This window comes from Chanodichthys erythropterus, chromosome 18 (assembly GCF_024489055.1).
Source record: "Chanodichthys erythropterus isolate Z2021 chromosome 18, ASM2448905v1, whole genome shotgun sequence".
In the NCBI taxonomy this organism is placed as follows: Eukaryota; Metazoa; Chordata; class Actinopteri; order Cypriniformes; family Xenocyprididae; genus Chanodichthys; species Chanodichthys erythropterus.
The window spans coordinates 16,313,776-16,338,507 of NC_090238.1; the positions used below are offsets into that span (position 1 = coordinate 16,313,776).

Sequence of the window (24,732 nt, forward strand, 5' to 3'; positions counted from 1 at the left end):
GCGTGAGATTCTCCAGCTTTGTTGTTGTTGAGCAACTGAAGCACAAGCTGTTAAAGCTCCGCCCTCTTCTGGAAAGGGGGCTGGGACCAGCAGCTCATTTGCATTTAAAGGGACTCAGAAAAGCGGCGTGTTTTTGCTCACACCCAAATACGGGGAAATTCGACAAGCAATAATAAATGATCTGAGGGGTATTTTGAGCTGAAACTTCACAGACACATTCTGGGGACACCAGAGACTTATATTACATCTTGTAAAAGGGGCATTATAAGTCCCCTTTAAAGAACATTCACACTGTTAGTTTCTATACTGTATAAAATAAAGGTTCTTGATTGGCATTTATGGTTCCATGAAGAACCTTTAACATCCATGGAAACATTCAATTGCACAAAAGGTTCTTTATAGCAGAAAAATAGATAAAATGTTCTTTACACACACACACACAAAATGGTTCTTTTAAGAACTGTTCACTGAAAGCTTCTTCGGGAAACCAAAAATTGTTCTTCAATTGCATCTCTGTGGAAACCCCCTTTAGAACCTTTATATATCTTATGTCTACGTGAAACAAGATGGATAGATTGGAATGGAGAGAAATCTGTTTTCTAGGGTTGGATGGTTCTTCAGGTTGCTTGGTAACTTGCAAATTACCCTATACTTGTCTGTGCTGTTTGGATGTCCCACCATTTTCTCTTTCTCTCCCTATTTATTTTTTGTCCTTCACTGTGCCTTATTGTTATTTTGAGTTGGCTTGCGTTTAGATATGTCTTATTTGAACCTTGTTTGTAAAAGTTTGGTTTTGATTTCCATTGTTTCTCCTCTCGTTCACCCCCCCCCTGGTTGTCATGGTTATCAGTCTTCAAACTGAATGGGATTTGCAATCTAATGGCTGTCTAGGGAATGTGAGATCAGGTAATGGTAGAAGAGTGGAAAAACCTTTGCTTTTACTGACATACAGGGAAGAATCAGCTTCAGGATGGGAGGTCACAGCTGGAATATCCTGTGATGCGGTTTTGCGTGGAATTTGATCTGATTATGCTGCATATTAAGGGAACATTTGGTGTGGCATGAGACTAAATCATGCATAAAGGCACTTCTGCAAGAGTAAACATCACATAAAACTATAATTAGTCCCGTGTCTGTGCCAGATAACACGGTGCTGGATGTGTGGAGCAAAATCTTTAAAAGTTTCGCCTTGGGTCACAGCCAGTTCCTGTAATGCCAAGCAAGATGATCTCAAATGTTTTTACAGAGCATATATACATTAACGGCTGAACTATATAAAATATTTATGTAGAAATACACTAAATTATTATGTATTATACACAATCTTTATTCTTTATACAAATCTTTATCTGGTCTAACCATAAATATATATATATGTGAAAACCTCTAAGTCTGCCTGACATTTTTCTTTTAAATGAGCATTTTTATCAGGCAAGTTTAGTAATTTCACTTTAATGGCAATGAAAAGAATTTTTTAGTCAGTTATTGAAATGCCTTATTTTAAAAATACCATTGATTAAAATCTAAAATTAAAATCGTAAGAATACTCATTTAAAGGAAAAAATGTCAGACTGACTTAGAGTTTTTTGCATCTTAACTCTTCACACACATTTATTTATATATATATATATATATATATATATATATATATATATATACACACACACACATAAATACACACACTGTTACATATATATATATATATATATATATATATATATATATATATATATATATATATATAGTCAGTGACATTAAAATCAAACCAACTCAAAAAACATGAAAAATAATACTTGAATGTACAGGTCAGAAGGCACAATTTTGTAAATTGTCATGATTTTTATTATTTAAAAATGAATAATAGTTACAATAAATAGGTATAAAAAAGAATCACACTTGATTGAGAACCACGATAGTGTTAGCACCAACACATTTATTCATTTACATTTACATTTATTCATTTTGCAGACGCTTTTATCCAAAGCGACTTACAAGTGAGGAATACAACTATGACACAACTATAACACTTGAATGTGGGTAAAAACTCATGTTACAGCATGCATAAGCAATGCTTTTATCGTTTGCTTCTGCTTCTTTTTTGCCTGTGTTTTGATCCTGAGATTCTATACTTTTTCTATAGATGCATAATAGCACCCCCTACCATATAAGAGAGAAAACATGGAAAGCCTGAAAATTCCAAGTAGGGCTCGCTTTCATTGAAAGAAATCTCTCATTCATATACATGCACTTGGACTGTCAATTAAGCTCATTAATTCTTTCCCCAACATTGACGGAATTTACAAGAAGCTTCTCGCTGCAGACTGCGGTGGACATCCAACCCGGCCCACATGCAAGTGTGACGTCACAAGCCACGCTCATGCCCAATACGTCACCTCGTGAATCCCCACTAAACCACTTCACTAGAAATCCTGCCCTGCGGGTAATTTCATTGGTTACAGTGATGGGTAGGTTTAGGGATCAGTGTTTGGTGTGGGCAATCAGTACTGTGATTGACATGCAGGGTTGCAGGGTGTCATTGGCCTAGCTTCTGACGTCACACCTGGATGTGGGCCGGGTTGGGTGTCCACCGCAGACTGCAGCGAGACGCTTCTCGAAAATTCTGTCAATGGCGGGAAAAGAGTTAATGTGTTTAATTGACAGTCCATGTGCATGTATATGAATGAGAGATTTCTTTCAATGAATCTCATAAGGTGTTCTAAGTGAATTCAACAGAAGGGGCAGGAGTCAGGATGACACAGTACACTTGGAGTAAAGAGAGTCAATAGACCATAAATCCTCTTTGAGTGGTGGGTTTAATCTGTGGCCCTCTGTCATCTGGCATGGCCGATGTGACGCAGCCTGACGGGTTTAATACACATCAGGCAGCAGGTCTCTGGAGAGGACGGCAGTTCGATCTTCTTTGGAGGATACACTGAAATGTTGAGTGACAGGCTCTGTTTAACTCACTGATCTCTAACATCCATTTCTTTTTGGGGACTCTCATTACCTCACATCGTGTTGAATGCTCAATGAACAATTTGCCCTTCATCAGGCCGTCTTTTTTTATTGTATATTTCATCATTGCAAGCTATTCTTAACTGTGCAGGGTGACACATCCTGCCGAGCAATGTGCCTTGGGATTTGTACTGGGATGTGTTAAAAAGAAGCACCTGGTCTTTTCTTTGTCAGCACTTGCCTTATAATGCTTGCAACATGAAGATTTACTTAAAAATGTGCTCATTGGAGGTTAATCTGTCATCACAATGAGCTCCAAAAAATATATGAATCTTATATTAATTTCATTAGTATTCTCAATACTTATACACTGTACTCTCTCTCTCTCTCTCTCTCTCTCTCTCTCTCTCTCTCTCTCTCTCTCTCTCTATATATATATATATATATATATATATATATATATATATATATATATATATATACAGTATATCAGATTCTGTTGCTTTATTTTTGGGTATGATTTTTTTTTTTGTATTATATAGTTGCATTAATATCTCAAAGTCAGACTCAGTTGGATGCTGTTTATCACATGTTGTAAATGTTCTGTGAAAATGTCAGATCACTCTGAGTACTCAGTGTTAATTATTCTGCTTATTTTATATTCATAATAGCAGCTGAGTCATTAATGTGGTTTTGGTCTGCCGTTAACATTAAGCATCACATTTCGAGGGTCGTTTTTGCATCAGCTCTTATCAAAGGTGTCTGTGAAAAATCTGCTAAAACGTTGAACTGAGGGTTATTTGATGCAGAAATGGAATTATGTGTCCTTTTCAGTCGAGATGGATTTGATGCCTGCATCAATATATTTCAAAACCAAGCCTTTGAACCATGTTTTTGTTCAGTGCTAGTTCAGGTCTTTATTTATAATAATCATCAAGATTCATCACCATCACAGTGAATACAAATGGAGATGGCAAATGTTGTTTAGAGACAACAGCATGACAACAGCCATATGCAGAGACACTAAAGGTTTTTTTTTTTCTCAATTAAATGGATGTATAGTTTTTGTCATTTGTGCAACATAATGGTAATGCTTTCATTAATGAATATAAAAATGCAATATCCTCCAAAATAATAATAAGACACATGGTATATAATAGAGCGGTGTTGCTGATTTCTATGTGGCCAAAGTTCAACAAACCTATTTCTCAATGTCAAGGTTGCAGTATATATCAACCTTGTACCTGCCCTTCACGTCAGAGGTGGTTTGCACAACACAACATTTGCCAAAGGGCTAAATGAAGTGACCTTTTGCATGCTGAAGAGAGAAATGCAATGTGCAGGCCCTTAAATTGGTATATTTGTATGGTTTGGTTAATACTAATGTTGTTGTTCATTAAACCTTCATTCTTGGCTTTCACTCAGAAATTGAAAAAGATTAAGATTCATGCCCACGAAGGTTTGCAAAGTCTTAAATGGGAAAGTATCACTATGTTTAACATTTTAACTGCTATTAAATGCACGGTAGTTGAGTAAAAATTCGCCAAAATTGATTCTGAAACAACAGTCCACGTCTGTTTTCCTGTCTGGATTACAGGAAAAGCAAAGTACGCAGTTGCAAAGTTTGGGTGGCGATGTAGTTTTTCTCTCGGGGTGTGGATTAGCTGGTTTGTCGGATAAGCGACGTCCTTGAAGAACAATGATTTACAAGATGGCCTGTGCATCCATGGCATTGTAGAGACAAGGCTGGATGAAAATGCTTGCCAATGAGAAAGCCATTGCTCTTGTTCACTATCAGACACATCATCCATTATTAATGGAATACTGAATTAGGATGGCTCAGGAGAGATAGTAATGGAGTGAGAGATGGAGAGAAAGCACATCGATGCGACTGACATTGTATACAGTGTAACTGGACCTCTAATTTCTTGTTTATCACCTGGAGAAGATGCAGTTTCTATTGCACCCTTACATCAGTGTCCTTCTCAAAGACCATACAAGCTCACTTCTGTTGGATGTTGCTTCAAGAATTAATATTTTAGGTGCATGTATGCTTATATTTGCACTTTCAACCTTGTTTTTGCATAACTGTAAGTTGTGTATTTAAAGGAATACGTCTTTTGTGATCCTTGTAAAGATTTAAAGCAATATGAATCCAAATAAAATAAATCAAATGCAATAATTACAACAGATACACAGAAGTTCGGGGTCGGTACGCTCTATTACACTCATCAAGGCTTTATTTATTTGTTCCAAAAATCTGTAAAAACTAGGGATACACCAATACCATTTTTTTAAAGACAGTACGAGTACCGATATTTATATATATATATATATATATAGTTTTGTGCTCACGCATTACATTGATGTGCTCTCGATATTTGTTATTAAAATAACCATAGAAACTGATATTTGCAATCACATTTTTATTGATTAAAATGAATGAAGAATATCTCGTTTTCATAAACAAGCAATTTCCGAAATCTTCAATGGATAGAATTTTCAAAAAGATATACAAATTCTGTCATGAAACTCAGATGGCACAGGCTGATAGGTCCTTAAGTAACCTGCTTGCATTCACATTTTTCTCTATAAGGCACAGCTGATTGGTTCCTGCTGTGTCATAAGCCAATGAGCTTGTGTGCTCAACCTTCAAATAATTGGTCAGCATTTGCTGTAGCAGTTGCAGTACACTTTCAGAAACCTCCACCTTCCCCAGCTCCACCTGTATAGATCTGCTACGGGTAATTCATGTAGCTATATTGTACAGCAGAAGCATGTTTTGCACAACCTTTTTTATTCAAAATATTCACAAATTTGTTAACTATAGCATGAAATATTCCAATATTCTGATTGTCAAATATGTGGAAGTGGATGTGTTTTGTTTTTTAAACACCTTTATAATGATCGCATTAGTTGAGCTATATGCGCGATGGGCGCAAAAGAATAGATGTGCAAAGAATAGATCAAACTTTAAAGATGCTTAAAACGTGTCGTCTAATTATTATGAAAAGGACTTTTATTGCCGCTTCCATAGACATCAGAGTGTATTTTACAAACTCTAAATGTATTGTTTTGTTAGTACTTATGTGTATTTAAATGTCTGAAACCCAAAATAAACATTATGTGGTTGAAAACACTGCATATTTGTGATATATGAAAAGCACTGAGCACGTCTGTCTCTGGCTCAGCGACAGCCACAGTGCGAAAAGCAGCCATTTAGCAGTCGATCACGTGATGCACTGATGTTTTAATCATGATCGTACGCTCTATTGACCAGCCTAGACTGATTACACCAATATGATTGTACATATCACAGGGTTAATTTATAAAGTGACGTCAAATAAAAATGGTCATGTTGCATTATTCATCCAGTTTTGTCAGTAAAGTCATATTTCTGAGTGCATTATAAGGGTGCGTTCACACTTGTAGTTCGGTTCATTTGGTTCATTTGGTCCGGACCAAAGAAGAAAAAAAAACATTTAGTCCTGGTCTGATTAGCATTTAGATTGGCAATTTTATCACCGAACCTTAAGGCATAGGGATACATTCACAACGTGATTGGTCGGATTTTATGACGTATTGCCTATTTTGAGACGGAACTTACAGAACATCCAAAACAGTGCTGTGTGCTGAGGTAAATGCGCTCGTTGTGTGTGCGTAGCGGGGCGTAGCCTGCATGTGATGGTATTTTGGCCAGCTGGAAACTCGTGAAGAGCTTATAAAATGTGTAAAGTTGTCAAAACAGCGGCGGGAATCCATCCGTCTCACACACAAACAATCTGCTGCATGGAGACGTGCGTCTGATACCTGTCATGGTCAAACTCGCATCTATGACGAGAAAAACCGACGAGCATGAGGATTCTGTCCTTTTTAGAGTCTCGTCTTCCTGTTTTTGGTTCAGTTACATGTCTTTGGTCCGTGTTGCGTTCAAATAACATTCGAACCGCACCAGAGTTTGTTTGGAAGCGGACCGAGACCCATCTTTTCAGCGGTCTCGGTCCGCTTGTTTGGTGCGCACTATGGTTCGGATGGCAGCGTTCACATATGTTCAAATGAACCGCACTAATCGAGCAATCGCACCAGGGTTCGTTTTAATCGAACCAAACATGACAAGTGTGAACGCACCCTAAGTCAAGAAAGAGATGCATTACGTGATCCAGGTATTCTGTGCATACAGAAAATGTGCATATTGTGTGCAGTATAATCCAGAAACAGCAAGAGATTCTGTACACAGCCCATGTCAATGATGTGTTTGGACAAGGTCATCTGTGACCTTCAAATTGAACCGTTAATAGTCGTAAATGTCAAGTTCAACAAGAGTGCTTTAAATAACCATCAAGTACTGTTGTTCTCTCCAGGGAGTACAGGCATGGACAACAAATCATCTGATATAGGTCACAGATGACTATAAAATTTCATTGGTTCATCAACTTTTTAAAAATTTGGTTTTACTAAGCTGAGGCGTTCGACAGAAAGAACAGCACACAATGGCACACTCTCTAGGAAGTGTGTAATTATTTTTGCCTCAGCTTCTGAAAAATATTTCATTATTTTGTGTTAGATGGTGATGGATCCATAAACTACACCCCAGCAATTATTTTCAGACACCATTTACTACACTCACAAAAGAACAAAATAAAAGCACAATTCATTTTTCATGCGCTGCACTCTATGCTGTTTTATGGCCATGAAACATTAAATATCTGGCGAGTCATGAAGCAAAAATAGTTCTGATCCCACTGCTCGTACCCGATGGTAGATTTCAGCCTCTGCCACATAGAAATCAGTCTGCATAGCACAGCATGGGCTTGACCTTAGCATCCTCACACATTATGAAATCACAATGACAAACTTTGCTTTAGGCTCCTGGTGTGCTTTTAGATTCATTTCTGAGCCATCAATTTCATCATGAATGACTGTCAGTACATCTTTATGTACTGTTGTAAGCTCATTTTAAGTTAAGATTTGCTTAGAAATTTATTTACCCCCTTAAGATGAGGCTCTTTCTGAACGCCTTTGGCACTTGAGGAGTCTTGGTGATTACTTTTGAGGCGTTACATTTCCAGTGTGATAGTGAAAGTGTGAGACATGGCAGTTTGAGGTTTCCTCACAAATTATTCTTTTATAACAGCTTCTATAGAAAGAACTGGAATGAAAAAAAAGAGCTATTGAGGATGGCACAGGGAGTGGGAATCTTAATACCATATGTGCTCCATATAGACTGACCTATTTCCACTTTAATAGATTTGTATGTTTTCTTGCAATGCAGCATATATGCATATATTAACATGCTTTTGAGTTCATCCAGTCTCAAGAAAGATAAATATATACTCTGATCTATTAAAAATTATCTATTCCCTATAGATAACTTTGTATAGTAACTTTGAATAGTTTGATTCTGTTCACCAAAAACATTCATTCAGATTTGTTTGCTGATTAATTCTGTGATCATTACAACATAAGGTGAGCGTCTGAGTGTTACGAATGAGTCACTCTACAGATTCGTTCAATAACATCTAAGTGAAATCGCATAGCAGCACTAATATAAAATACATTTATTTTAAAAGGACAGCAGCTTAACGAAAAGTTTATTCAATTCCACTAGTGCTCCTTCAGAGGAGTCAGTCGGCAATTGGTAAAGTCACCGCGTCACTACAGAAGCTCCGGTTGATATAGAAACAGTCAGTGTTCTGAGATGTGCTTATGACTGGACATGCGCATTGGCTGATTCAGCCTGAAAAATGCATTTATTTATTTATTTATTGGTCATTATTTGAGCATTTAGAAACAAAATTTATGAGACAGTTGTTGAGAGATTTCATTGGTGATTTCAAATACGAAATTTAATCATATGCTTGGTGAACAGCTTTGGAGAATTTGACGTTTCCCCATTCAAAGAGATAGGAGCTGCACTTCCATGTCTGAAATAGCTGTCTGAGAGGTATTTCAAAAATGGTTGCCGAGTGAAATAACTTGCCTTACAGGGACTTTGGTTTTAATCGTTGCACGAATGTTAGAAAGCTAAAGGTTGACAGCTTAAAAACTGCATATATGATTAACTGACCAATCAGAGCAGATATTCAAATGAATCAAACTACATTTGCATAATCAGTCATTGTCAGAGGTTACCATTCAAGCCAATCAGCTTTCAGTATCACATTAGTGTGTCATTTAACTCATGAATGTTCAGTTAAGACAACGGGTGAAGAGAAATTTTGAAATTAAGTCAAGATATTGAGGAAATACAAATTAATAAATATAAATCTGCCCTAATGAAGGATGACGTTCCTTTACTATGCTTATGTGAGTAGATGTTGGAAGAAATGGGGCTCTCCATTAATTTATATATAAATGTTTTTATACAGATCATAGACTGTATATGACACCGCAATATTTTTTGAGAGATTATAATGTGTTATTTATTATCAAGACTATATTAAAATGTCATGGGGTTATAATCCGTTTATGGGAGAATAATTATCATAACATATATAAAACCTGCTGCAATCATTTTCAGCCTGCCCAAAAATTCCCCTACAGGCCACCTTTGTTTGTTTATAATATTTATCTTGATAATAACAATCATAATAGTATAAATTATACTTTATAGAACACTGGTCTTTAAAAGCCCTTATTTCACTCATCAAAAAAATTTGCCTGTTATCAACTCTAAGAATCACATCCATCAATTCCGAATCAGAATTGGAATCAGTTCCAGAAACTCTGGAATTGAACAGGGTAATGCTTTATTTTGATGGTCCCCTTTAGACATTCTGTTGACTATAAGTAACATTGCAACTACATGTCAACTAATTCTCATTAGAGTATTAGTAGACTGTCTGCTTAACATCTGCTAACACTTTATTTTGATGGTTCCCAACAGAGATTCTACTGACTATAAGGGTGCTTTCGCACATGCCTCATTTAGTTTGGTTGAATCGCACAAGAGTTCGTTGTCCCCCTTGGTGTGGTTCGTTTGGGCAGGTGTGAATGCAGCATTTGTACCAAACAAAAGTAGACCAAACAAGCTTACTGAGACCTCCTTGAAGAGGTGCCTCTGTACGTTTTCAAACGAACTCTGGAGCGGTTTGGTTGAGGTGTGAAAGCAATCCGACCCAGCGGACGAACGAACCAAACAATATCATAATTCATAACGGGAAATGTGTTATATAAAAAGCAGTAGTGTCTGATTCTGTGAGTGAGCACATTAGTTACCGTAGCTGAAAACCAAGGAGCACCTCTTAATCTTAAAATGTTGCATAATTGCGCTTCTCTGTGCAAGAATGCTGTCCCAACGAAGCCTTGATTCCTGCTCTATCTGCATTATAACATTCATACCGACACAGTTAGCCTACTAGACAATGCTGGGAGATCCAGAGAGAGCATGTTTGAATTTGCTGCAGTGTTATGTGTTATGTAGTATATAATTTAACAGCGGGAATAATGGCTACATTCATATAGTGTTTGTGTGTGGCGACAGATACAAATAAAGCCACAATAAGCTCATGGAGCTAACTTGTCAGTCATTTTGATGGATGATGCTGAGAAAACTGACTAATAAGAGGACAGTTGTACTCGCCTGTGACTTGCATAAACACATTTTGGTACGCTTTAAAATGTTGCTTTGTGAAAGCGAACCGAACCAAGAAGAAAAGGCAACATTGTAACAAATTTAATCCCTGTTTCGGAACAAAACAAATGACCCATAGGTGTGAAAATGCCCTTACTCTCAAACTACATGTCATGTTATTCTACTAGCCCTATCCCCAACAGTCTACTAATACCCTACTAATATTCTACTGAGAGTTTACAAGGCTGTTAATAGTTCAGCTAGTTCATTTGTAGAACAAAAGAGGGACATTACAACAGAATAATAAAAAGCAAGAAGCCACAAGCGCCAGCCTAATGCTACAGATCAGCAGGCTTTCGGCTTGACACTCTGTATAAATGTGATTCTTTAGTTAATCTAATTGTCTTATAATACAGAAGAGAGTAAGTTAATTACTAATTTTTCTCTGGACCTCTCACCACTGGAGCGGAGAGAGAAATATATAGAGCAGCCAGGGAGAAGATGGAGTATCAGAGGTCTGCTGCCTTTTCCAGTTGGCACAGGACGAATGCCTAATGACAGAGAGCACCGGCAGCAGTTCCAGCAGATTTCTGGTGATATATTTACATGACTTGATGCCAACTTGCACTTCATTAAAGTAACATTGCATGGACTGGTGGACATGAATTCTTGGCACCAACCAAGCAGACAAAAAAAGTGTTGACTGTTGTTACTCTAGCTCAACTGGCATGATGCTAACAATGCAAAGGTCATGAAATGACTCATTTTAAAGCATTGTAAGTGGTTTTGGATAGATATGTGTGTTGAATGCATAAATAAAATGTAATCTATTGGCTTTTTAAAGTCGGCATGAAACCAAAGTTGTGATAGTCTTTTCTTCCTTATTGGGATGAATATCTGAGTGAAACGGCTTCTCGAACAAGAAAGAATATTTAGGGTGGGACTTGATTTTGTCCATTGTGAATTGATTAGATAGTTGGATAGTTGTGGTTTGCCATTGGTCAATCTCATGTGAGTGACAGGTTATCGTTAGTCGTCCATTTTGATTTCATGGTGACTTTAAAGAGACACATTGTATATTACTTGAGTGGTAAATCTTGACAAAATCTTTGATTGATAATCAACAGTAGGCAGATCAAGCATCTTCTGTGCCAGGAGATGAGGAATATAAGGGAAACATGCCAGTGCCAGGATGCCAAGATGATGCTGTAGCCAACATTACACACTTGTATCCAATGCTTTTCTACATTTAAGCTAGATAATAAAGCATATTATATGTTTGTGCAAGCTTGAGTTTCAATGAAAAGAATAAATTATCTCAAGGTACATGAGACACACTGTGGCATTTATGAAAGCATTCAAGACCCTTAACACAGACGGTTGTGACATATGTATAATTTTAGTGAAAATTACCCTGTAGTCATTCTAGATAGAGCATTCGTCTTTCAAGTCAACATTAAAAGGTACTAATGACCCATTTTATCTGTTTTATCTGTTGTCAGATGTATTTTTGACTATGTAGGGTGCTTAATTTTATCATAATTTGACATCAGCCAAAGAGAAAGTTGTTTCATATGCGTCTTATTTTCTTTAAAATAATAAATTGTGCACAATAAGATCAGGAATATGCATTTAGAAAATTAATATGGTCAGTTTTGATTTTATGTCAACTGGACTGCAGTATTTTCTGTAGTAGCAATGATTCATAATGTAATTCTCAGAATACCTCAATCTTTCTCTCTCTCTTTTGAAAGCTTTGAGAAACCTGAGTCCTTGAATTGATGAGTCAATTTCTGAGAACGAGTCTGAATATATTGACTGCCACACAATACTTGCCCGATCATTGTCTTCAGAGAGAAATGGGATAAAATGTGATGCACATTCATGTGATGCACAGCTCTTTGTGAGTCACTTATAAATTCTGATTGTTCGTTCAACAATAGGTTATTGAACTTTTTAGCACACTGCTGTACCAGATCTCTCTGGAGTACTCGTTTCGGTGTGTCTTTGTTGACATAGCCTAACACAAAGCATTTTTCATCTCTTTTCCAGCCTTCAAGTAAGAGCTACACTTCCCGTTTAGAGGCGAGTACCTCATCCCTCCAACAGCCATGGCAGATGATTCGGACATGCGCAATGAGCTGACGGACATGCAGGCCAAAGCTGATCAGCTGGCCGATGAGGTAAGTACACCTTCAACCTCCATGGGCGGCACAAGTCTAAAAATAAAGCCTAAATACGACAGCATCTGTATATAAATAGACCCGTCCCAGCATGAAGGAGAATGAACACACCATGACTTCCAGACGTGCTGTAGAAGACAGAACCACTCTAAAGAGCATCTCTGAATTAATAAAATCTGTTTTATGCAAAAAGAAGCAGCTCTATATTAAGACTGCTCATCCATTTGTCATGGTGCAGGGGAGGCTGCTTGGTTACCAGGCAGAAGCAGTGGTGATCAGTGAGAGGTTCTCCACACGCACTCGTTTCAGACAGAAACGGCCTCCCTCTCAGCACCTGCCCAGTGGGGGTTCTGCACTAGCTTTGATAGACCTGTAATCACACTGGTCCCCTGCTGAACAATCAGAACTTTGACACACATCTCCATGTGGGAGGGTTAACACAGGTGATTGACCATGTCATCAAAATTTTAGTGCACATGGGATTATTATTAACATGGCCAATGCACATAGGTCCTTGATTATTTTACTATGTTATATTGACACAAAAAGACTTTAGAGTCTACCCAGAAATAAAACTCACACCCTCATGTCATTCCAAACCTGCATGCAACAAATGAAGATATTTTCAAGAATATATTGTCCATAAAATGAAATAAATGAAGCACAAAACAACACTTGACCCCATTACCTTTCATTGTATGAACATTTTTCTTCAAAATATCTTTTTCTGTGTTCACAGAAGAAATAAAGTGATATGGGTTTGGAGCAAACTTGAGGTTGAATGAGTTTATATCCTTATAAGAAAAGCACTTTTTATCTCAATCAGTCCAAAAATAATATAATTTTTGTTTTACCACTGCTTGACAGTGTTGAGGATTTCACCAAGTCCATCATGTTCTTGGATCAACATCTTTGTTGTTCCTGGAACAACATTCCAGTCAACCAATCAGTTTTGAGGAACAAGTTTACAGTTAATGTTAAGTTTAGGCTTACAACAAGGGTTAAGGGGTTCTGCACCATTGTTATTCACCTATCTTTGCCCTCTGATTAAATATAGGGTTCGGTTTAAGGGTTAGGACTAAATATTCGGACAGGAATGTTGTTCCAGGATCAGCAAAATATGTTGATTCAGGAACATGTCTTACTTGGCAAAATCACAGTGACTTAAAAAGTTGCTAACTACAAGTAGCGACACTTCTAACTTAACTACATTTTTCAGTAGCTTGACAGTAGCTCAGTTGCTTTTAAAAAAAGTGTAGCTTTTCCAGTAGCTAATATATTGTTATATCATGCCTCTTGCGGCTTTACGGTTCACTGAGAAGAAATCGTCTGATGATTACGTAAAGGACAGGTGGGTTGATATTTCACCTGAATTGACTGGTAAAGGTTACACTTTTGTATGTAATCTATGCAAACCAAAGATAAAACACTATCTGCATCGAAGGCTTCCAGCACTAATTTTAGGACACACATACAGGTGAGTAATAGAATAATTATCATGCTTTATTGCACTCTATATCCAATGTGTATTTCTGTTTTAATTACATTAATGAATCAGTATTTCTTATTAATTACATAGACTAAACAGTCCCTCCACAATTTTGTAATGAACCTAAAAGATCACTTACGTTGTGTTTTGCGCCTTGCATTGCTTTGGCAAAGCATCTGTCAATAGAACAAAAAACGAATTTGTGATATGGCTTAGTGTGCATTTATCCTACGACAAAGGCTATGATATATTTAAATAGGTATATAGCTTAGTATGTTGTGCGTCTCAGAGCAGCTCTGTTTATGTTGCATGCATTTTGTTATTGCAATGATGTTACATTTGTTGCAATTTTGCTCTTTGACTTCAGTCAGTTTAAGATATATATTTGAGTATTGTGTATGTCTTTGGATAGTTTACAGGGTAAAACAATACAGTCTACTCATTAAAATCACAAGTGTATTGCATTACATTGTTTTAAACCCCAAATCTTTAACTTAAAACATTCTTCATTAACAATTATTCAGTTATTTGTAATATACAATCTTGTATCTTGTAGTGTAGCTAACTACTTTTTCGTAGAAGGGTAGCTTGACTGTATCGTGACTACTTTGACTTATGAGTTGCTTGTAGCTTGTCATACAACAGTTTCAGAGTAGCTTCCCCAACTGCTGCTTGAAGGTAAAGTATGCAATGTATAGGAGATATGCATGTGACGAGCTATTACTTGCTAGTCGACTATTTTTCTGGAGGACCCGATGATGAGTTAGAATGACTTCTAGTTGTAAAAATAGCATAGGGTATTAACATTGAAAAAAATTACACACTTCACCTTCAAGGCCTCACAATGTCTAGGTGGTGTATGGTTCCATATGATATATGGTATGGCGTTTGATGATAGCTTTCTAAAAAGAAAATCAAGATCACAATAATGATCTTTAATCCCAGCCTGCTATTGAGCGTCCTGTGGCGCTGCACAGTCATATTTCTTCAGCTCAGATATATACACTAGACTGGAATTGGAGAGCTTTAAATATTCATGAGTGGATAATACTATCTTGAGCTTTCTTTGAAGGAACAGGAAGGAAGGGAGGGGAAAGAGAAATGGCTGTACATTCAGCTCAGTCTGAACTTGGCAGCCATTAGTAACATGCTGTCAGAACTGATATTATGAACATTATGGCCTTGTACCAACTGCAGTGCTGAACACATAGCATTCAAATAACAATATGAAAAACAAGCAGGATCACATTAGCTGTTGTGGTTATTGTGAGTAATAATAAGTATATTTTTCTTTCTACAGTCTTTGGAGAGTACTCGCCGCATGCTGCAGCTGGTTGAAGAGGTAAGGTATTAACTCAACTGAGTAATAGTGGAAAACTGGAAATTATACACTGTGACACTATAGGACATATTCGATCTCAGTTTGGCTGTATATGAAAGTTGTATGTGGAGGTCGTTTTTACAAAGAGGTTGTTTCACTGCTTGTTTTCATGGCCTCTGAAGGTCAGAAATCGAGACAGTGAAATAGCACCAAATTTCCGCTCTGTGATAAAAATCAATAATGATTTCAGAGCAACTCCATATATGTGTTACTGATAGGGCAGTGGTGAGACGCAGGAGAGAAAACGAGTCTTTCTAGTGTCTAATAGGGATCAAAAACTCCTGACCCCACATGTGGAGATACTGTTCGGAAAAGATTGTGGTTGGTTTGGCATTATAAACACCAGAAAACTGACCTAGACCTGAAATTTGTGTTTCAGTGTGATAGGAAATATTTAAATTCTATGGTTTCTTTTTTTTTTTTTTTTTTAAAGTTCAACAAGAAGAGGAGCTTGCACACATACTAGTATTTAGAGGCCAAATGCAAAGACAAAATGTTTTCGATCCACATCGTCATCAGTGTTGTAAGTAAGGGATAATGTACAGCCGGTTGTTATCGCAGAATAAACCATATTGAGATAACAACCGGATGGATTATCCCGCTTATTACATGGCTGCTTGCCACATAAATAAATAATTAGACACGAAATATTGATCAAAATATTTTATTAGCTCTTTAAACGCAAAGCTTCCGCAGAGAAAGCAGTTACTAGCAAGCGGCAAGTTCAAACTAGAAGATCATTTAAGAGATACGGTACAGTCATACCGCATATTACACGGCATTTCACCACATAAATAAGTATGGGGATAAGAGATATTGATCTGAGATTAAACTGATTTAAAATCGTACCTGTTTGTTATCTTATAATCTATTACAGTGAACAAAACAATAGTCACAAAATGGCAGCAGCTGCATTTGTATGAAATGAGACAAGTCTGCAATGCTATTAAATTAAATAACTGTACACAAAATATTGATTTGATATATATATATATATATATATATATATATATATATATATATATATATATATATATATATATATATATATATATATATATATATATATACCTCAATAGCTAAAAACTATGTGTATACACTAACATTCATACAATCTAAAAACTGCTGGGTTAAAAACAACCCAAGTTGGGTTGAAAATGGACAAACCCAGCGATTGGGTTGTTTTAACCCAGCAGTTGGGTTAAATGTTTGCCCAACCTGCTGGGTAGTTTTATTTAACCCAACTATTGTTTAAAAATTACAGTATTGCTTACTTAAAATGAACCCAAAATATCTTGAAAATTAACATTTATTAATATGTTTAATAAATGAACATTTTAATTCCATTTTAGATTCATTTTAAGTCAGCCATGTAGTCATTTTTAAACAATAGTTTGGTTAAATAAAAACTACCCAGCAGGTTGGGCAAACATTTAACCCAACTGCTGGGTTAAAACAACTCAATCGCTGGGTTTGTCCATTTTCAACCCAACTTTGGTTGTTTTTAACCCAGCAGTTTTAGAGTGTAAGTATACCACACTGTGCAAAAAAAAAAAAAAAAAAATACACACAATTATGTACAAAAATTATGCAGAAATTATACAAAAATAGCTTCTTCTTTTTTACATTTATACAAGTTGCATTTGGCCTCTGAATAAAGTATTTTTGTAAGAAATCTACTATTGTGCAAGCTGCTTTTTGTATTTTGTATTTGTATGTATTTGTAAGTATTTGGTGTGGAGGTTATACAGCTTTTCAGCTGTTTTTGGTCTTTTTTTCAAGGTTCATAATGTCAAATTATATCAGAATATATTCTGATAATATTTGTTCAACTGATCTAACTGATGTTCGAAATCAATAAGATTTTTTAATGATTTTGAAAGACGTCTCTTATGCTCAACAAGGCTGCATTTATTTGATCAGAAATACAGTAAAAACAGTAATATTGTGAAATATTATTATAATAACTTTAAAAATACTTTAAACATTAACATAAATTTAAAATAACTGTTCTGTATTTTAATATATTTTTAAAAAATAAAGTATTCCTATGATGGCAAAGCTGAATTTTCAGCATCATTACTCCAGTCTTCAGTGTCAACATGATCCTTCAGAAATCATTCTAATATGATGATTTGGTGAAAGAAACATTTATTACTATTATGAATGTTGAAAACAGTTGTGCAGCTTAATATTTTTTTCTGTTCTTTTGTTGAATAGAAATAACAAATATTATTTGAAATAGAATTTTTTGCAAAGTGTTTACAAAGACTTTATTGTATTTTTGATCAATTTAATGCATTCTTGCTGAATAAAAGTATTAATTTATTTTAAACAAACAAAACAATGACTGTATATCTGGTGATGGTTACTGAAAACAGAACCAGATGAAATAATTTACATCTTGAAATTGGTTATTCAAAGTTGCGAACAAATCATTCCCCCGCTTCATTTTAGCCGTTGCTGGAAGAAAATTGCACACTTGGGTTGCTAATGAACTTCAAAGTTCAGCAGTGCTGAACAAATATAATGTTCCCATCTGGTACTTGCATCTGATTTCATATAAGGCACTTCCAGTTTCCATTATGCCACATGTCAATTTAAATGCTGAGTAAATGCATATACCTGTTATTATTAGTATAAAATGAATTGATACAATTGATAATTGGGGATGTTTGACTAAATTAAGTACATTTTTGTTTCATTTCATAAAATGAGATTCCTATACATACTTGGTGCTATGATAACATACCACAGCAGCGCTTGATCGTCTAGTTAAAATAATGAGGTGTTGTGGGATTCGGAGTAAGATAATCAGCTGTTTTATTTAGGTCAATAGAACCTACATGTGCCTCAGAGAACAGCTCACCATATTGCACACACATCCTCTAGTACCTTCAGAGTTCAATCCAATGCTCTGTTTACAATCCTGAACTAATTTTAGCTCCATACTGTCTGCCACCTCGTAGCCTTCTTTTAATTACCTGCCAAATGAGAAAAGAAAGAAAAAAACGCTTATGAAGATTCAAATAGTTGTGATTGTACTGCGTGCTACAGTCTGTCCTCTACCGAGATACTCTTTTATTCCCTGCTGTTCTTTTCTCTTCTTATATGTGACTTGAATATGTGTGAATGTCATCTTCACCTGTAGGCTTCTCTCATTTGTTTGTTATTTCCTCTTTTTTATTGCTTTGCCATTCTTGATGGATTAGAGTAAAGATGCTGGTATCAGAACTTTGGTTATGCTGGATGAACAGGGAGGTAAGTTACGGCGAAAAACAAACTGTGGAATCATTTAATAAGGTTGTGCAGTAAGTCATTTTTATTTGCTTATTTTAACTTAAAGGTTACGCATAATGCTTTTCCAGATTATCTATTTTGCAGATTAAAGAAATTATGCATAAAGACGATTTAGACATAATTTATGATCATAAACATCAGGCCGTCTTGTCAAAAGTGAAGCTTTGAGAGTCATGTAAGAGGTAAACTGAACGATCGATGTTGCTGGTAATGACAAACAGCTCTCCTCTTCACCAGATGAAATATATCTGTGTACAATCCCTGGGGTGAAAGACTTTTCAGTTAACAATCATTGCTATTTTAGGATAATTATGCAAACATACTCAATTCCACAAACGGCATAGGCATTTTAATGAAAAATAAAACAATAATTGATTTATCAATTATGTGACTCGGTTTAATAGAAGCAGTCACATTTCTATGATAAATTAAGCCCTTAAAATGCTTGAGGCTTTATTCAGTTTTATGTGGATAATAAGAAGTGTATAGCTCCTTTCCACATGGAAGAGAAATTTTAATTAGTCTGTCAAAACAACATACAGCCCTTCCTCTTATTGTGTTAAATTATAAATGTTGTGTTCCTCAGACTGCCTCAGGACAATCCATTTCCTACCTTAAATGATCCCGCCACCTTTCAGCCTCCAGTTTTAGAGCAGAACAACAGCACGTCCCATACTTTAAGCTGTGCTCTGATTGCTGCATGCAATAGTCTCCTAGAGCTCAGGAGGCTTCCAGTTAACAGTTCACTAGACATATAAAGGGAGCTATCAAAACTGTCTTTAAAAAACAACAACAAAAAACTAAATGCCCATTTCTGCTGTAACAACCTGAAGTCAGTCTAACTCAAGGGCACAGTGGTAGTGGCTCATTAATCACATTTTCAGCCTACAACCTCTGGGTACCAGCCTATGTTGTTAACCATCCCAAAGGAACACTATACCATCTGTTTTATTTACAGGTAGCTGTTTGTTACCAGGAGTGGGGTTTGAACCCATGAGGACATTTGTCCATTGGATCTTAAGTCCAACGCCTTAACAGAATTTTTAGGCGAATATTTTTATTATGCAAAGCAGAATTCCCAAACTAAATCATGCTAGAATAGATGTTTGTTATCAGGAGGACATTTGTCCATTGGATCTTAAGTCCAACGCCTTAACCACTCGGCCATCCCGGTCGCATTCAATAGGTTGTAGATGTCAAAATTGGTCCTTTGATATACATTCAAAATTCTGTTTTACTTGTAATGTAAAGCAGAACTCCTGAACTAATTAATATTATAATAGGTGATAGTTACCAGGAGTGGGGTTTGAACCCACGAGGACATTTGTCCATTGGATCTTAAGTCCAACGCCTTAACCACTCGGCCATCCTGGTCACTTTTAATAGGTTGTAGATGTCGACATTGCTCCTCTGATATACATTCAAAATTCTGTTTTCTTTATAAAGCAAAGCAGAATTTCTGAACTAATTAATATTAGAATAGATGCTTGTTACCAGGAGTGGGGTTTGAACCCACGAGGACATTTGTCCATTGGATCTTAAGTCCAACGCCTTAACCACTCGGCCATCCTGGTCGCTTTTGTTAGGTTGAAGATGTAAAAATTGGTCCTCTGATATACATTCACAATTCTGTTTTCTTTATAATGCAAAGCAGAATTCCCAAACTAAATCATGCTAGAATAGACATTTGTTACCAGGAGTGGGGTTTGAACCCACAAGGACATTTGTCCATTGGATCTTAAATCCAACACCTTAACCACTCGGCCATCCTGGTTGCTTTTGACAGGTTGTAGATGTCGAAATTGCTCCTCTGATATACATTCAAAATTCTGTTGTCTTTGTAATGCAAAGCAAAATTTCTGAACTAATTAATATTACAACATACATTTGTTACCGGGAGTGGGGTTTGAAGCCACGAGGACATTGTCCATTGGATCTTAAGTCCAACGCCTTAACCACTCGGCCATCCTGGTCGCTTTTGATAGGTTGCAGATGTCGAAATTGCTCCTCTGATATACATTCACAATTCAGTTTTCTTTATAATGCAAAGCAGAATTTCTGAACTAATTAATATTAGAACAGACATTTGTTACCAGGAGTGGGGTTTGAACCCACGAGGACATTTGTCCATTGGATCTTAAGTCCAACGCCTTAACCACTCGGCCATCCTGGTCACTTTTAATAGGTTGTAGATGTCGACATTGCTCCTCTGATATACATTCAAAATTCTGTTGTCTTTGTAATGCAAAGCAGAATTCCCAAACTAAATCATGTTAGAATAGACATTTGTTACCAGGAGTGAGGTTTGAACCCACGAGGACATTTGTCCATTGGATCTTAAGTCCAACGCCTTAACCACTCGGCCATCCTGGTCACTTTTAATAGGTTGTAGATGTCGAAATTGCTCCTCTGATATACATTCAAAATTCTGTTGTCTTTGTAATGCAAAGCAGAATTCCCAAACTAAATCATGCTAGAATAGACATTTGTTACCAGGAGTGGGGTTTGAACCCACGAGGACATTTGTCCATTGGATCTTAAGTCGAACACCTTAACCACTCGGCCATCCTGGTTGCTTTTGACAGGTTGTAGATGTCGAAATTCCTCCTGTGATATACATTCAAAATTCTGTTGTCTTTGTAATGCAAAGCAAAATTTCTGAACTAATTAATATTACAATATACATTTGTTACCAGGAGTGGGGTTTGAACCCACGAGGACATTGTCCATTGGATCTTAAGTCCAACGCCTTAACCACTCGGCCATCCTGGTCGCTTTTGATAGGTTGTAGATGTCGAAATTGCTCCTCTGATATACATTCACAATTCTGTTTTCTTTATAATGCAAACAGAATTTCTGAACTAATAAATATTAGAATAGACATTTGTTACCAGGAGTGGGGTTTGAACCCACGAGGACATTTGTCCATTGGATCTTAAGTCCAACGCCTTAACCACTCGGCCATCCTGGTCACTTTTAATAGGTTGTAGATGTCGAAATTGCTCCTCTGATATACATTCAAAATTCTGTTGTCTTTGTAATGCAAAGCAGAATTCCCAAACTAAATCATGCTAGAATAGACATTTGTTACCAGGAGTGGGGTTCGAACACACGAGGACATTTGTCCATTGGATCTTAAGTCCAACGCCTTAACCACTCGGCCATCCTGGTCGCTTTTGAAAGGTTGTAGATGTCGAAATTGCTCCTCTGATATACATTCACAATTCTATTTTCTTTATAATGCAAAGCAGAGTTTCTGAACTAATTAATATTAGAATAGACATTTGTTACCAGGAGTGGGGTTTGAACCCACGAGGACATTTGTCCATTGGATTTTAAGTCCAACGCCTTAACCACTCGGCCATCCTGGTCGCTTTTGATAGGTTGTAGATGCCGAAATTGCTCCTGTGATATACATTCACAATTCTGTTGTCTTTGTAATGCAAAGCAAAATTTCTGAACTAATTAATATTAGATTAGACATTTGTTACCAGGAGTGGGGTTTGAACCCACGAGGACATTTGTCTATTGGATCTTAAGTCCAACACCTTAACGACTCGGCCATCCTGGTTGCTTTTGACAGGTTGTAGATGTCGAAATTCCTCCTGTGATATACATTCAAAATTCTGTTGTCTTTGTAATGCAAAGCAAAATTTCCGAACTAATTAATATTACAATATACATTTGTTACCAGGAGTGGGGTTTGAACCCACAAGGACATTTGTCCATTGGATCTTAAGTCCAACGCCTTAACCACTCGGCCATCCTGGATGCTCTTGATAGGTTGTAGATGTTGAAATTGCTCCTTTCATATACATTCACAATTCTGTCTCCTTTATAATGCAAAGCAGAATTTCTGAACTAATTCATGCTAGAATAGATGTTTGTTACCAGGAGTTGGGTTTGAACCCACGAGGACATTTACCCATTGGATCTTAAGTCCAACGCCTTAACCACTCGGCCATCCTGGTCGCTTTTGACAGGTTGTAGATGTCGAAATTGCTCCTCTGATATACATTCACAATTCTGTTTTCTTTATAATGCAAAGCAGAATTTCTGAACTACTTAATATTAGAATAGACATTTGTTACCAGGAGTGGGGTTTGAACCCACGAGGACATTTGTCCATTGGATCTTAAGTCCAACGCCTTAACCACTCGGCCATCCTGGTCGCTTTTGATCGGTTGTAGATGTTGAAATTGCTCCTTTGATATACATTCAAAATTCTGTTTGCTCTTGTCTTAATAAGGCAAAGCAGAACTCCTGTGCTGAACTAATTAATATTAGAATAGATGCTTGTTACCAGGAGTGGGGTTTGAACCCACGAGGACATTTGTCCATTGGATTTTAAGTCCAACGCCTTAACCACTCGGCCATCCTGGTCACTTTTAATAGGTTGTAGATGTCGAAATTGCTCCTCTGATATACATTCAAAATTCTGTTGTCTTTGTAATGCAAAGTAGAATTCCCAAACTAAATCATGCTAGGATAGACATTTGTTACCAGGAGTGGGGTTTGAACCCACGAGGACATTTGTCCATTGGATTTTAAGTCCAACGCCTTAACCACTCGGCCATCCTGGTCGCTTTTGATAGGTTGTAGATGTCGAAATTGCTCCTCTGATATACATTCACAATTCTGTTTTCTTTATAATGCAAACAGAATTTCTGAACTAATTAATATTAGAATAGACATTTGTTACCAGGAGTGGGGTTTGAACCCACGAGGACATTTGTCCATTGGATCTTAAGTCCAACGCCTTAACCACTCGGCCATCCTGGTCACTTTTGATAGGTTGTAGATGTCGAAATTGCTCCTCTGATATACATTCACAATTCTGTTTTCTTTATAATGCAAAGCAGAATTCCCAAACTAAATCATGCTAGAGTAGACATTTGTTACCAGGAGTGGGGTTTGAACCCACGAGGACATTTGTCCATTGGATCTTAAGTCCAACGCGTTAACCACTCGGCCATCCTGGTCGCTTTTGATAGGTTGTAGATGTTGAAATTGCTCCTTTGATATACATTCAAAATTCTGTTTGCTCTTGTCTTAATAAGGCAAAGCAGAACTCCTGTGCTGAACTAATTAATATTAGAATAGATGCTTGTTACCAGGAGTGGGGTTTGAACCCACGAGGACATTTGTCCATTGGATCTTAAGTCCAACGCCTTAACCACTCGGCCATCCTGATCACTTTTAATAGGTTGTAGATGTCGAAATTGCTCCTCTGATATACATTCAAAATTCTGTTGTCTTTGCAATGCAAAGCAGAATTCCCAAACTAAATCATGCTAGGACAGACATTTGTTACCAGGAGTGGGGTTTGAACCCACGAGGACATTTGTCCATTGGATCTTAAGTCCAACGCCTTAACCACTCGGCCATCCTGGTTGCTTTTGACAGGTTGTAGATGTCGAAATTCCTCCTGTGATATACATTCAAAATTCTGTTGTCTTTGTAATGCAAAGCAAAATTTCTGAACTAATTAATATTACAATATACATTTGTTACCAGGAGTGGGGTTTGAACCCACGAGGACATTGTCCATTGGATCTTAAGTCCAACGCCTTAACCACTCGGCCATCCTGGTCGCTTTTGGTAGGTTGTAGATGTCGAAATTGCTCCTCTGATATACATTCACAATTCTGTTTTCTTTATAATGCAAACAGAATTTCTGAACTAATTAATATTAGAATAGACATTTGTTACCAGGAGTGGGGTTTGAACCCACGAGGACATTTGTCCGTTGGATCTTAAGTCCAACGCCTTAACCACTCGGCCATCCTGGTCACTTTTGATAGGTTGTAGATGTCGAAATTGCTCCTCTGATATACATTCACAAATCTGT

General features: G+C 36.8%; 1 protein-coding gene and 16 non-coding genes across 18 annotated transcripts in view; 1 reads left to right on the forward strand and 16 right to left on the reverse strand.

Moving 5' to 3' along the window:
• Nucleotides 1-12,639: 12,639 nt before the first annotated feature.
• Nucleotides 12,640-24,732, forward strand: part of snap25b (synaptosome associated protein 25b) — a 38,381-nt gene continuing 26,288 nt past the window's right edge. For both annotated transcript variants that reach the window (XM_067367783.1, XM_067367782.1), the window contains exons 1-3: nucleotides 12,640-12,711; nucleotides 15,501-15,542; nucleotides 18,794-18,842. In XM_067367783.1, the coding sequence (XP_067223884.1) occupies nucleotides 12,640-12,711; nucleotides 15,501-15,542; nucleotides 18,794-18,842 (163 nt within the window). The remainder of the gene's footprint in view (nucleotides 12,712-15,500; nucleotides 15,543-18,793; nucleotides 18,843-24,732) is intronic.
• Nucleotides 20,173-20,255, reverse strand: trnal-uaa (transfer RNA leucine (anticodon UAA)). The gene has a single exon. It is a non-coding gene; the product is annotated as a tRNA-Leu (tRNA).
• On the reverse strand, nucleotides 20,373-20,455 carry trnal-uaa (transfer RNA leucine (anticodon UAA)). Its single transcript has one exon. It is a non-coding gene; the product is annotated as a tRNA-Leu (tRNA).
• Nucleotides 20,573-20,655, reverse strand: trnal-uaa (transfer RNA leucine (anticodon UAA)). The gene has a single exon. It is a non-coding gene; the product is annotated as a tRNA-Leu (tRNA).
• trnal-uaa (transfer RNA leucine (anticodon UAA)) lies at nucleotides 20,972-21,054 on the reverse strand. The gene has a single exon. It is a non-coding gene; the product is annotated as a tRNA-Leu (tRNA).
• Nucleotides 21,172-21,254, reverse strand: trnal-uaa (transfer RNA leucine (anticodon UAA)). Its single transcript has one exon. It is a non-coding gene; the product is annotated as a tRNA-Leu (tRNA).
• Nucleotides 21,572-21,653, reverse strand: trnal-uaa (transfer RNA leucine (anticodon UAA)). The gene has a single exon. It is a non-coding gene; the product is annotated as a tRNA-Leu (tRNA).
• trnal-uaa (transfer RNA leucine (anticodon UAA)) lies at nucleotides 21,770-21,852 on the reverse strand. The gene has a single exon. It is a non-coding gene; the product is annotated as a tRNA-Leu (tRNA).
• trnal-uaa (transfer RNA leucine (anticodon UAA)) lies at nucleotides 22,170-22,252 on the reverse strand. The gene has a single exon. It is a non-coding gene; the product is annotated as a tRNA-Leu (tRNA).
• trnal-uaa (transfer RNA leucine (anticodon UAA)) lies at nucleotides 22,970-23,052 on the reverse strand. Its single transcript has one exon. It is a non-coding gene; the product is annotated as a tRNA-Leu (tRNA).
• On the reverse strand, nucleotides 23,182-23,264 carry trnal-uaa (transfer RNA leucine (anticodon UAA)). Its single transcript has one exon. It is a non-coding gene; the product is annotated as a tRNA-Leu (tRNA).
• trnal-uaa (transfer RNA leucine (anticodon UAA)) lies at nucleotides 23,382-23,464 on the reverse strand. Its single transcript has one exon. It is a non-coding gene; the product is annotated as a tRNA-Leu (tRNA).
• trnal-uaa (transfer RNA leucine (anticodon UAA)) lies at nucleotides 23,581-23,663 on the reverse strand. The gene has a single exon. It is a non-coding gene; the product is annotated as a tRNA-Leu (tRNA).
• On the reverse strand, nucleotides 23,993-24,075 carry trnal-uaa (transfer RNA leucine (anticodon UAA)). The gene has a single exon. It is a non-coding gene; the product is annotated as a tRNA-Leu (tRNA).
• trnal-uaa (transfer RNA leucine (anticodon UAA)) lies at nucleotides 24,193-24,275 on the reverse strand. The gene has a single exon. It is a non-coding gene; the product is annotated as a tRNA-Leu (tRNA).
• trnal-uaa (transfer RNA leucine (anticodon UAA)) lies at nucleotides 24,393-24,474 on the reverse strand. The gene has a single exon. It is a non-coding gene; the product is annotated as a tRNA-Leu (tRNA).
• trnal-uaa (transfer RNA leucine (anticodon UAA)) lies at nucleotides 24,591-24,673 on the reverse strand. The gene has a single exon. It is a non-coding gene; the product is annotated as a tRNA-Leu (tRNA).